This window comes from Aplidium turbinatum, chromosome 3 (assembly GCF_918807975.1).
Source record: "Aplidium turbinatum chromosome 3, kaAplTurb1.1, whole genome shotgun sequence".
Taxonomy (NCBI): domain Eukaryota; kingdom Metazoa; phylum Chordata; class Ascidiacea; order Aplousobranchia; family Polyclinidae; genus Aplidium; species Aplidium turbinatum.
The window spans coordinates 2154585-2168374 of NC_137474.1; the positions used below are offsets into that span (position 1 = coordinate 2154585).

At 37.8% G+C, this 13790-nt stretch overlaps 1 protein-coding gene across 2 annotated transcripts; it reads left to right on the plus strand.

Annotated features, from left to right (window-relative positions):
* The first annotated feature begins 251 nt into the window (after positions 1–251).
* On the plus strand, positions 252–7097 carry LOC145766929 (spermidine synthase-like). Of its 2 annotated transcripts, XR_014288730.1 has the most exons (9): positions 252–377; positions 826–983; positions 3406–3526; positions 3795–3887; positions 4343–4496; positions 4852–5081; positions 5575–5697; positions 6082–6162; positions 6375–7097. XR_014288730.1 is itself a non-coding variant. In XM_082578637.1 (8 exons), exons 2-8 carry the CDS (start codon positions 853–855, stop codon positions 6447–6449), a joined length of 927 nt encoding a protein of 308 aa, XP_082434763.1. In that variant the 5' UTR covers positions 252–377; positions 826–852; the 3' UTR covers positions 6450–7097. The 2 variants fall into 2 exon arrangements, 1 of the variants encoding a protein (XP_082434763.1); XM_082578637.1 differs by lacking the exon at positions 6082–6162.
* The last annotated feature ends 6693 nt before the right edge of the window (positions 7098–13790 follow it).

Here is a 13790-nt window from a genome sequence, read left to right on the forward strand (position 1 = left end):
TACTTAGCGGCCATGGCCGTGATGGCCGCCGGCTGCTTTAAGGCTTGACAAGAAGTTACTAACAAAAATAAAAAACAACAACATATATTCAGGCAATAGCTGTACTGACCTATAGGCTACCATATAGCTTTAGCTGATATTTTAAAGTTTTGTATCAATAGACACTTGCAATGAAGATCGGCCATGGTGCGTTATCAAGAGTGCTGATGGTCGTGAGGAGAACACATATTCATGCATTTAGTTCATAGCAAAGAAGAACAAGGCAGGCAAAGAAAAAGTGCTTTGATATAAAGTTACGTCGATAAAGCAAAAATTATAAGACACCAGCCTGGAAAACTCGTCACCTCGTCGAAACCAAACATTTTTGTTTGGTTTTGGTGAGTTGACATTACTCATCTACCAATATTATAACCTAGATTTTCTTGATGAATAAAGGCAGAGAAAATTTAACATATTTTTTGTTTAATTTTACTGAAAAGAATGTAAGATCTCACAGCAGTGTAGAAGAATATAGAACTAAATTTCAGTGTTACCATAAAAGTAGTGAAAATTTGTTAAAGGACTGGTGAAAATTGTTAGCTGATAAGTAGAATTTATTTCTCCATGAAACATAGCCATGGTTGGCTTTGGACAAAATGTCTGAAGTCATCTTGCATAATGCATATGCGACGCGTAAGGCCTATCTAAAGGTTGCAAAATATAATGCACACACAAACAAAAAAAGGTCTTCATAAAAAAAACTTCAAAACTTGATGATTGCAAAATTAAACTTAAAAGTTCTAAATGTTTTTTGAATTCATTTAAAAATTTACAAAAATTTTGCAGCATTTATGTTCACTGAATAGAGCTACTATGAATAAGTTGCGATCAAACTGGTTCAGTGAAATCAACTCCTTTTGGCCTGGGCAATGCATGTCTCTTCGAGTGGAGGAAGTTTTGTTTCATGAAAGATCTAAATTTCAAGATATTTTGGTCTTTAAAAGGTACCGTAATGATAATGTGGCATATTAATTAGGTTAAACATGTTTTTTAGTTGTTGTTTGTGTCGACATGCTACTACTTCCATGCAATTTAATAGTGTAACATAAATTAAGATACGCGACAGACAGGGAGTAGTGCATGACCACATTACACCACTTGCTCTTATTCTAAGTGAGGTGTGGTTTTCTTTACATTACTTGCTCCACTTTTTTGATTTTTTTCTTAATTTTTTTATAAGTTCTAAAAGTGTAGTTGTTAGCATAATTTAGCAGTGACTGATATATCATGATATGGCATATATCAGAATGATGCAAAACAGTTCAGTGCCAGAAACATCAAACAATTTATCATATGAGTGTTAAAATAAGAAAATCATGTATCGTCTCCTGACATGCCTGTAGTAGTAGTAGAGTCCTTTAGTGTGCACATCTCATATACAGTGTCTTTGGCACTTCAACCATTATTTAAAAATGTCACCATGTGCATGCACTGCTCCATACCTGCCACTGATTTTGGTGACTGGGTAATTTTTGACAAGGTCATCTACATCCTGGATGATTGATTTGCAGTATGGGCATCCAGGGCTGCGGAAAGTGCCTCATCTATGTAGTGTTTGGGCAGTGCGCATGTTCACTGATAAACCTTATTCAGTTTGTTGCATGACATCCTGAAAAAGGCGTTTTTGGCTCTTGCAATGCATGATATGCCTTGTACCATCAGCATTTAAGTTGTTGGTCAGATATCTTTAACACTCGGCCAAATGTTATTTCTCTTAAATGTTTGTTTTTACTTTAAAGCATGATTGTGAAGTGCTGCTCCTGTTTCAATGCTCACAATTATTCTTTATTCCCAAACCTACCATAATTTTCTTTCTCCTGTTTCAATGTTGTTTCAAGTGCTGCTCCTGTTTCAATGCTCACACTTATTCTTTGTTCCCAAACCTACCATAATTTTCTTCACAGCGTATTGATGTTAAATGAATTATTGTTGCACAGATGTGACTAAATCTGTGACTAAATACAGCTTTGTGTTAATTCTGGGAGCAAGTCTTTTAGGCGCAGACAGTTAGGTGCCGGGCAAATAGGTGCGCACACTGTGGCATCTAGATATTTAGGTGCGGAGCACTGTGGCGCCCATTCATTTAGGTGTTATTCCTCGGAATGGCCCGTTTCGGTGAGTCCGATTCGGTGAGTTCTCTTTTCGGTGAGAGCCCTATTCGGGGATTTTTTTTTAAATTATTGGGTATCATACCGTTTAAATTATTGGGGGGTTAGGGTTGGGTTAAGGGTAGGGGTTACGGGTTAGGGTCTTATTTCAACGTTTAGCGACGTTAATACGATGTAAAAGCGGCAATGATAATTTAGGCTACAGTACCCAATAATTTTCAAAAAAAATTTCAAAAAAATTACCAAATAGGGCTCTCACCAAAAAAGGCTCTCACTGAATCGGACTCACCCAATCGGACTCACCGAATAGTAGCAGACCCGTTATTCCTAGTAGAGTCTGCAGTTTGTATCAGCTTGGCAGGTAAGGCAATGCTTTTCACACACAATGTTATATTGAACAGAAAAATATGTCATGGCTTCCGTGCGTGAAGCTGCTTAAACCGGCAAGGCTTTCACACAAAATGTTATATTGAACAGAAAAATATATTGTATTTTAATGCGCGTGTTCAGCATTTATTTGTTGTTAGTCCAAGTTTGCGTCGGCAATAGCGTTATCAATAAATAGCCTATTCAAGTTTCCGAAATTGACTTGAGTCCACTTTTAGTGAGTCAAATATAAGTAATTACACTGAACATCAGTAAAAAATATACCGTAGCCTATATTCAAGCAGGTGGTACGCTTGAGTGAAGAGTAACTTAGTTTTCCGTCGAAACCCCGACTAGGTTTAATAACGAGCAAAGTCGCACCATTATGCTTGCAACTTGTAGCCAGGGTTGATATGCCCTGTAGAAATGTATTCTTGTAGTAGAGCGTTGTCTCATACGAACTCGCCGCACGACCAATCCATCCCGAGTAGAAGTAATTGCGAAAGATAACAGATTAAGTAAGGTTCCATCTGGCTGCAACCTGTGTTGAGGATGCATTGCAAATGTCCTGTGGAGATGTGCTAATATCACTAGTAGAGCGTTGTCTCGCACCTCATCTCCACACGCACATTAACAAGACAACATATTTTTCTGTGTGAAAAGCATTGCCCTACCTGCTAAGCTGATACAATCTACAGACTTTACTAGTAACTAATAGTACCTAAACGAACGGGCGCCACAGTGCTCCGCACCTAAATATCCAGACGCTACAGTGTGCGCGCCTAACTGTCTGCACCTAAAAGACGTGGATCCTTAATTCTTAAAAGGAAGAAAATTACCCAACTGTGCCTTTCAAAGCTTCTCCATCTATTAAATTAAACCTACATTGCAGCAAAACATATGGAAATGTTTTAGTTCTCGATGGTGTGATTCAGTGTACTGAAAGGGATGAATTTTCATATCAAGAAATGATCACACATCTACCTTTGTTTTCTCACCCCAACCCCAAAAAGGTGATATATTTAGAAGCATGTTTTTGGTGTTTGTCTAAAATAAAAGTTCCAACTTGAAAAGTGTAAGCACAGTTTTAGAGTTATTGTTGACAATTTATCACTGGGTTGATTGGCAACAGATAATCTACATTCGCCAACTAGCAATATGAAATTATCTTCACAATAATTATGCAAATGCAGTACATAACAATTGAATTTCAAGAATTGTCTCAGTAAGGATAGTAATCTGACTGACCCTTAGCTGTAACAATAATGTATTACATCACAGGTACTTGTGATTGGAGGAGGTGATGGAGGTGTGGTGCGGGAGGTATTAAAGCACCAATCAGTGACTAGTGTTACCCAATGTGAGATTGATGAAGTAAGTAGCGAATTTGCAAGTTGTGGTATGTACAATTTTGTGGTTCAGTTTATGATACCCCAAACTGGTTCATCAGATTGGTCTGTTTAAGTATGACATGACACTATTTTGTGTTTTTCTTCACCCCCAACAAAAAAAAGTGGATATGCAACAAACCTTTCAAACATTTTAGCAAAATTAATCATCCCCTACATGTTGTTTGTTGCAAACCTATGTAAGTTAACTCACCCTTAGAATTGTGTGATATTTTTAACAGTTTCTTGGCGCTAACACTTATCTTTTTTATGCTTGAAGATCTCAACACTATTTTCTCTTTGTTTTAATTAATGGTGATTGGTGACGCTGTCCACAATTTGTGAAGCCCTGATGTTTGCTATGTGTTGTGATATGTTGCAACCTGTTATTTCGATTTTTCCTTTTTTGTTCTAGTTGTACACACTGTGCTGTACTTTCAGGTGGTAATAGAAGTTAGTAGAAAGTATCTACCAACAATAGCGAGTTCGATGGGAAGCGATCGTCATATTCTACACGTTGGAGATGGCTTGCTATTTATGGAAAAGCATGAAAATGAATTTGACGTCATTATAACTGATTCCTCTGACCCACAAGGTATCAGCAATTGTACCTGTGCTTAATTTTTGTTATCGGCTACCTGTAATATTACAGTTGTGACTTGTGGGGACATACAATAGAGGATGAGGGTCTTTCCAAACCTGGTTGTACAAGTTAACTCTTGGAAAGCACCTCTTTCCATGGTATAATAAATCGGGTGGGTGTAATTGCTGAAGGAAAGATAGCCGGGTGCCGAAAAATTATTGTGGTGTGCACAGTTGGATCTATGACGAGTTTACGACTGCATTGAATCGCAGCATTGAATCATAGAACTGAATCATTGAACTGCACTGAAACTGCTTTGACTAACTCATGTATAAGTATTAAGTAATCAAAAGCTATGTCTTTTCAGGGCCAGCCCAGTGTCTCTTTGAGAAGCCGTATTATGAATTAATGAAGCGGGCGCTACGCGAAGGAGGTGTTATATGCGCCCAAGGGGAGTGTGCTTGGCTGCACCTGAATCTGATTTGCAAAATGAAAAGTTTTTGTGAGACAATTTTTCCATCTGTCTCGTACGGTTACTGCGCTACGCCCACTTATCCAAGCGGCCAAATTGGCTTCATGTTGTGCAGTAAAAGCAAGGTAACCACAGATGGATTGTTTGTTCCCGGTTGTTTCCATAACTATTTCCGCTTCTGCCTGTTTTTTTCTGTCCTAACTCTTTACTTTATATATTATGACGTCACAATCACAATAAAATATTTTAAGCTCAAATCCGCATAATGTATGTTGATTGTTGATGCTTTTATAAAATGTGAAACAAACTGCTTTTCGAAATTCAATTTTACTTTTTTATTGCTGGCGCGGACATGTCGAGAACGACAAAGTAAACACACGAGTCTGGCACCAACAACAAGAAACTTTCATTGGGCTTCTCAGCCTAAGGCCAATGGTTTATCCTTTAGCAAAACACAGGATGGCCACGTTGCTTCCATTTAAGAAAGCAGTTTCTAGCATATCGGCTTCCATCTGAAGTGCGGTTTCTAGATTTCGCTGTTACAATGTTGCTGTTACTTCTAAGAACATAGAAATATCTGGCACTTGTTGAAGGAAGCCGTTTCTATTGTTTTTACAGGAAATAGTATTTTCTGACCCCTGCAGAGAAATATCTGAAAATGAAGTTGAAAGTATGAAGATGAAGTACTACAATTATGACGTCCATAAAGCTGCCTTTGTTTTGCCACAATTTGTCAAAAAGGTGAGAGATTTTATTGTGCGTTGTGTCTACATTCAAATACCACGCAACCACTTTCGGCACGATTCCAAAGTAACTTGCAGGACTGTTCCAAACGATATTTTTCTTCGAAATTAAATTCTTCACGACAAAATTGTAAATGAAATAAAGACTTAAGATTCTTGTGCAGCAAATATTTTTGTTTCTAACAACAATCGTGATGTTGTAGAGTTCGCCTCAGGAATTTTTTGTTTGTTGTTGTTATCATTAAAAATGAAGTTTTAGCAAGTATGATTACGCATAAAAAAATCAATGGGTAGATATATATTTTTTTATACTGTAATTATTACTAAATCCATGTAAAACATGGTACAAGATTACTCTCTATTTGGCTACTTTTTCGTTCAGCGTTGCCTGCTTGTTACGCCTTGAGTTTATCACTAAACGAAATTCAAGACAAGGCTGTTTTTCTAAACTGAACGAAGGCAAGTAAGTTTGTTCAGAAACAATGTTTTTTTACTTCGAACTGTTTTAGAAATTTAGCAAAACAGTAATGTCTTACTTCCTTAGTTGGTTTGACTTTGTCTCTTTATTGTTTTACGGTGACATCCCAGAGAGCAAAATTTGTCATTTTTACATTGATTCAACGCCTGCAGACGTTGTTGCAGCTGGTGGAGTGATTCTGTCTGTTTTCATTGCAGGCTTTCGAAACTGGTCTTGTTGAAGCTGACCAGTATAAAATAATTCACGACTCTGATGATAGTGAGAACGATTAAGGGAGCATCGCAAGGTTCTTCGTGTATTGAGCAATTGCCAGCAAAGTTGTCGTGGTGGCATCCGCAGATTTGCGGTGTCATTAATGACTCAGAAGCTTTTACTCAGGTTAATCTTGAGGCCAAACGATTCTTTTGAAGTCGCAATTTTAATGAAAAATCAAAAATAAAACAGTATTTCAAATCTGTTTAGTCTCTAATCCAAATAAAGGTGGTGGGAAATCCTCAACAAGGCGACCATGAGTAAACGAAAACGATAAAAATGTTGAGAACTTTTGCACAGTAGCCTACTGTCATGGTACTGTCCTAAGGATAGAAGGCTGTTCTAGTAAAATGAACTATTAATTGCTTATTGTTCATTCTGCTTATTGTTTTCAGCATTTGATAGGAATCCCTTGAAGGGTTGAGTTTTACTTTTCAATCATATTTTTTTAAAGTGAAATTTAGTACAAACGTAAGATAGTGGGTCTAGCATATTATTGCCATCTTGTTGCAATTCGATTGTGTTACTTTGACATGTCCCAGCTAGCAAAATTTGTTCCTTTTACATTGGTTTCTTTCCTACTGACGATGAATCAATGCAAAAAACACTAATTTTGTTTGGTGTGCTGTTTTTCTGCTGATTATTGCTGCAGCATTGCAAATAAAAGGAATTTTGAAAATGGAAGGTTGCTTCTCTGATTAAACACCCTTTTATGGTATTTCGTTTAGGCGTGATTTAGTTCATCGATTTACAGTAACGTAATTTATAGTACAGAGATTACTCAATGTACGATAATAGGTTGACTTGAGCAAAGGTTCACACAATGCTGAGCAGGGGCGGATCCAGAAAGTAGCCCAAGGGGTGTGGAAGTGATTTCAACAAAACACAATGACCTGGAAGTCGACATTCATCCGATCCTGTGAATAAAGTTACTTTCCTGTATTTTTGGGAGAGCGATCCGCCACTGAAGCTTAGTTTAATTTCTCTAACTAACGCTTTTACTTCGATAACGATCCTTAGAAACGATAACGCTTTACGGTACTTCGTTGTTTTTAAATGAACAGTTTTCCTAGATGATGTTTAAGTGGCCCTTTACCAAATGCTTACAGTGAGTGGTCTTCACCGAAGCAGCGTTGCTTGATTTTGCGGTTTCTTCGTGCACAAAGTCAGTGCTCAACTGCCTCGAAAAGCTTTGAAGACCAAATTGCCAAATTCAAAGTAACTGCGAGGGAAATGTGGGTAACTCGTTGAACGGAAGCAATTGAGACCACAACTGCGATGTTGGCTGGCTGCCATTCAGAAACTCAACCTTGAAATAACATCGCTGTGTTTAGCGAAGAAGTTTTCTTACAAGCAAACATGCTTTTCCAGAGTAGTCTAACTCCTGTTTTTAATTTTAAGCAGGCCCGTTGAAAATTATAAGTAATAGAATAGCCTACACTTGATTTTTTTTTTAAATCCCTTCTGTTTATGTTTTATTTCTGACAATCACAGAGAAAACAATATGTGCAGTCGGCCTACCAACATGGCAAAGGTTTAAAAAAAATAATGCAACGACAAAACTCGAACGTCAAAATGTAAGTTTACTTGAGTTGAAACCGAAATAAAATAATAAGTTAAACAATTTGACACAAATTCTATTTAAATAAACAAAAGATGTCATCATTAGCTTAAGAAAATCGATATTTAAGAAATTATGTCAAAAGATTACATGTTTGCAAATGCCAGCATTCGATAAATGCAAATTGGCCGTCTCAATGCGGGGGAGGGGAACTAGTCAGCACAGCCGTTGGTTGATTTTGTCTAACATGCGAGAGTGGGAGCTCCCAAAGTTGGGTGCTCAACTAAGGCAATTCGACCCTTGTCTTCTGTCAGAAACAATTTTGGTTTCACATTTATAAAACATTAAGATTGGGTAAAAAAGTTAACAAAATATTGTCAAAAGGAAAGTTAAAAAATTTATGATCAGAATTTGCAAATTAGTTAAATAGACAATTGGTGTGAAGATTTACCGTTGTGCGTTATCAAAGGGTATTTATTGCATTATTTTCTGAACGCTTACTCTTGTGATGAAAAGTGATAAATTGTTTGTTTTGATATAGTTTCGACGAAATACAACAGCCAAGTTGAAAAACACCTAAAACCAGTCATGCCTGACTGTACGCTACACACAATACGCGCGACGGCGAGGAACATCGAGGCGGTCATGCTTCGTTGACGATGTCACTAAGCAACAGTGCTCGAAGAAAAGAGAAACAGGTTTTCGCAAATTGATGGAGAGTGCTGAGTGCTGGGAAGGCTTAGAAAGGCGCTTCTTGGAAATGTAGCATCTCCACCATAGCGATTATGTTCTTAGTAGATAGGTCATAAAAGTTTGGTTCAGTTGTTTATTCCATGAAACGATCGACTGCATGGTCTTCCATAATAGCCTGAAATAATTTTAATCAGGTCAATTTTTAATAATGTTTTTTCTAGACCTTTGTTGACACGTACCGTAGTCAGGGATTCATAGATCCCTGACCGTAGTGTATTGTTTTTGCTGTCATGGTTCGAAATAAAAATAACTGAGCATCCGTTATAACAACATGAGGTAGGGGGAGAACCTCCTACAGTGCCCAGTTTGTTTACATTTTCATAAATTTTGAAAAAAGTTGCAGAGAAACATTGAAATTTTGATTTTCATTGTCTAGTTTGAGGTTTTCTCTATTTCTTGGCCTATTTGACTAAGTTCTGGTATTACTAATTTTTGTTCGGTAGTCATTTAGAAACTTGCTTTCGAAAGTGGGCACTGTAGGGTATCGGTCCTATACCATGCCCATGGGGAGTACCTACAGTGCCCACTTTACAAAGCATCACATTATTGTACTGCTTAAAAGGTCATATCCTACTTTTTCTTGTGTTGTAATATTCTGGCTGCAGCAATCACCACACACAAATGTTGAATTCAAGCTATATAATATAACATGAACAACACTAATCAACAATAAAAGAAGCAGATGAAGAAATAAAAAAACCTTCTAACCATTTTTTTCCAGCATGTTATTTGCCTTCCATGCTTCCGGTATTTTTTTTGTCATATTTTGTACGTAGCAAGTTCATATGCCCACTTTTCAACATTCTTATTGGAAAACCAAAATGGTGCTTTGCAGACTCTATTACATAGTCACGAGGTTTCTTGTTCTTCTTGGTTATTAAAAATCCTGTTTACGGAGTAGTTTTGCTTAAAATTGTTCAATGTTCATGGTAATATTTTCTCGATCTCCTTCACACTTAGCTAAATAACACCGAATTGTTCTACGCGAAATGCCAAACTCCTCAGATACAATTTTTTTTATCTTTCTTTTCCAGTCACGTCCATGCATGCTTTCTTCATGACATTTTCTGGATGTCCAACAAGCTTCTTTGTAGGCTACTGGACATTTTGAAAATATATAGAAGATTAATAAGTTATTGTCTGGCCAAAACAATAAACGTAAACCTGTCTGAATATTGTTGCTCATTATCAATAAAAAAACATAGATTTAACAGTGCCCACCACTAGGCACTGGCTCTGTCACTGATGGGCACTGTTGGGGCCGTCGCTATTTTGGACAAAATGTATAGCGAGACATAGTATAGCGAGACATGGGTATTGAGAGAGAGTGAACTGGCAATCCTGAGAAGAACGGAAAGGTCCATGGTGAGAGCAATGTGTGGGGTGAAAACGAGAAGGGAAAAAAGGACTGAAGAATTGTTGGATATGCTAGAGATGAGAGAGACCATAGACCAACTGGCAAGGGCAAATGGAGTAAGATGGTATGGACATGTGATAAGGAGGGAGGAAGGAAGTTTTCTTAGAAAGGCACTAGATCTAAAGGTGGATGGGAAGAGGAAACGCGGTCGTCCAAGAAGAACGTGGAAACAACAAGTGAAGGATGAGTTTAAAAAAGTCAGACTGAAGGAGGAAGATGCAAGGGACAGGGTGAAATGGAGAAAAGGGATTAAGACAATTGCTGCGCGGAAACAATCGGCCACCCCCACTAGTGGGGAACAAACTGACGATGGATTATGATGATGATGATGTGCTGCAATATTTATAAACTACATTATTACAAGCATTAAGCAGTATCAAAGCTTGCCTACATTAACTAACTATCCACAGTGTAACTGGCAATACTATAACATGAGCAATGAAGTCACATGCACACTTTCCATTCTTCCAAAAAAAAGTTTCTATTTTCCTAAAAAAATTATTTCTGTTCTCACTTGCCAAGTACTTCACATTGCATCTTCATGTTACGTGTGAGACATCATTGGGCACGTGGACATCTCAAAATGAATTCGGGCGCGTAATTGATGATGAATTGTGGGTAATATTTGAATATGGGCACTGTAGGAACCTGGGCACTGTAGGAGGTTTTTCCCTACCCTACAATTGCACTCTGAGAGCATAAAGCAGGCAAAACATTTTCTGAATGCTAAACATAGATCCTAAACATGGCAAACTCATTTCCCAAAAAATGTTTTAAAAACAAGAACTATTTTCATCTTCACTTAACTTTCTTTATAGGGGAATTGTTTAGTGTGGAAATAGATTCTTGCCACAAAGGAATGGCAAAAAAATGAATGTTTGCTGGTTGAATTGGCCATAGAGGAAGGTGCTGGCTTAGGCTATGCTATGGAGATGCAGGTAAACTAGCCTACTTGTGCTGCAGAAGTAGGCTACCCATGTAGTTTATTTTCCTTTTTGCTGTCACCATAGTAAGTAGGCTATTCCGTATTCCATTTACAATCTACATACTGAACAAATATTGTTGTCAGTGCTAGGCTGATGACATGATTAGCTAGCCAAACACAAGGTTGCAACACAGTAGCCTACTTTTTAAATTATACCTAAATTGGATCAAAATTTAAAGTAAGTTACACAGGCAACTGTGCAGTTGCTTCTTGGCCTTTGTTATATTTTGAGCCAAGTGCTTGTAAATTGACTGTCCTTCAGTTAGGCTACCAAGTGAAGCTGACAAAAATGTTGGTAAACATCGGACAGCATTCAACAGTTAGATAGATTTAGACTTTGTAGTATTTTGAGTCAGTCATAATATTTTCAATAGAGTGATCACTGATCACAACGTCACAGTAGTTTCCTTTCATCAATCTACATAAGCGGTTTTTGATCATAATGATATAGGTATTCATTTATATTTATTTACGCATCAAAGACACAGATGAAGTAACAAATTTTAGTTTGAAATAACCACCGCAACTAAACCATAAAACGCTAAATCCTTGTATTTAGGATATTATTTCGGTCTCCAATACTCTTTAAAGTTTGCGTTTTGTTGCTTCTACCCTTTTCAGACCAGGGATATCTAAAGAAGGGAATACGAAGGCTCTTAGTGATTGCCTTATTTTAACAACACTACCAGAGCGGTAGTTTGTAGTGCGTTAAACATGCAGTTCTTTTTAAATTGCTAAAAGTTTTGTAGTGCTGCGGGTACAGTGGTACAGTCAGCTACTGAAGACAGTTAGCAAATGTTACATAGAACATATTCAAGGATAATAATTTAACTAGTTTGCTTGTTTGGAAAGATAGTGGAAAAGTCACCAGTAAGTCGTATTTCCAAAGCCTTTTCTGACATCTGCTATGTCAGTAACCTTTTGTGATACATCAGTCTTAGAGTCCCTGATGGGGTACAACAAAGCGACCATGAGCTGGTCATTATGGCAGGTCAAAACCTAATGCCTTTTGTGAAAGTGCCACTTGTATAATATTCTAGTAATATGGGCTAAAAATACAGAGGGGTACTAGATCTACAACTTTATTGCAAATTCCTTCCACAAGAAATAAAATGAAAGCCAAAGAATTCAGGGCATGGTGGTTCTGAAGTAAGCTTGCATAGATGAGGGGAATATTGGGAGCTGGTATACAAGTCCCCCCCTTTGATACCGTAACTCATGACAAAGACAGGACTCAACCAAACATATAGGGTGAAACTACTTTACCTTTGCTTTACTGTTCACACACTTCAATCCATATGTTTTGGTCAATTCCTCTTTGTCATGAGTTGCCAAGGGGGGGGGACTTGTATTTAATGGAATGTCCTACTGGACAGCTGCCCTGTTGACATTTTCCAGAACATGAACAGTGTTTTAAGGATCATCATAGCACTGCCTTCCACGTCCTGCAGCGTTGAGAGACTTTTCTTCGCAACAAACAGGATCCAAACGCGCTTGAGATCAACCAACTTTTTTAACTCGAAACCTAGAAGACTCCGCCTTTGTGTAGATTGTAGAAGCTCCGATAACACTAAGTTTTTGTATGCTGGCCCGCCGTGGTATTATTGGTGAAGGCCCACCAAGATATTTCCTAGGTCCACCCATAAATTTCGTTCTGAATCCGCCACTGCCTCACAGTAGGCTATTAATACTTTGCATACAAAATAATCAGGATGAATAGCATCATCTAAACAATAACCATACTAACAAGATAAAGATACGTTGCCACATCGTAGATAACACGTTAGTCCGATCCTCATGAGATCACAGGAGACGTTTTCTCAAAAGTAATTCTGAACGTATAAATATGTGTGCTTATATTTTAACCCTTTTTTTCTGTAGTGTCCTAAATGCAATTACGAACGAACTGCTTCAAAGCTTTCGACGTTGTTTTTCCCTTGAGGTCCATAAGCCATGGATCTTAATTTAAAAACACCGATCATAATCTTCCTGTCAGACATGATCTTGCATGCGACGATGCATCCAAACAGTTCCATGTAGGATCTTAACTTATGCAGAAAGAACGCGGATGTCCAGTAAGCATAGCAGGCCAGTTTTTAATTAATGTTTTTTCACGCCAAATAATTCGGCAATCTATTGCCATGACGTAACTGATTAGTATTACGTTTTTTGTAACAAGTTCTCAAAGCTCGTTGAGTTTCCTGCGCTTAGGCTCAGGAATTCGTATGGTATTTAAGCTATGTTCAATTACAAGCACTATTTGCATGCGACTCTCAGACTACATCATCCTTTTGATTAAAATTAACGTTTGTTTTATGAAAGACGTCATTTATAATAATCATTTACTTTTAACGAGACAATGGTGCAACACGTGTAGCATGATTGTTCTGAGCGTCCTTTTCGCGTTACGTCATCGCCGAGCATCCCTTGTTGCGTCACTTATGTGAGGAAGTCGCGCTTGAGTGTCGCCACGAAACGCGATCAATCCATTACTCCATTGAGTACCAGATCGGCGTCGTAAAAGAATTCTAAAATAAAGGTATTGTTTTGAAAGGTAAGCTTATGTGAAGCTGAGAACAAACACACTCCATTGATTTGGTCACTCGTCTCTCCTTCGTTGCCACCAGCGTGGAGTTGCTTTACAA

Coding starts and splice junctions, on each gene's coding strand:
- LOC145766929 (XM_082578637.1), top strand. CDS start 853: ATGAATAAGTTGCGATCAAACTGGTTCAGTGAAATCAACTCCTTTTGG. Junction 3,527..3,794: donor CTCACCCCAACCCCAAAAAG/GTGATATATTTA, acceptor ATTACATCACAG/GTACTTGTGATTGGAGGAGG. Junction 4,497..4,851: donor TGATTCCTCTGACCCACAAG/GTATCAGCAATT, acceptor ATGTCTTTTCAG/GGCCAGCCCAGTGTCTCTTT.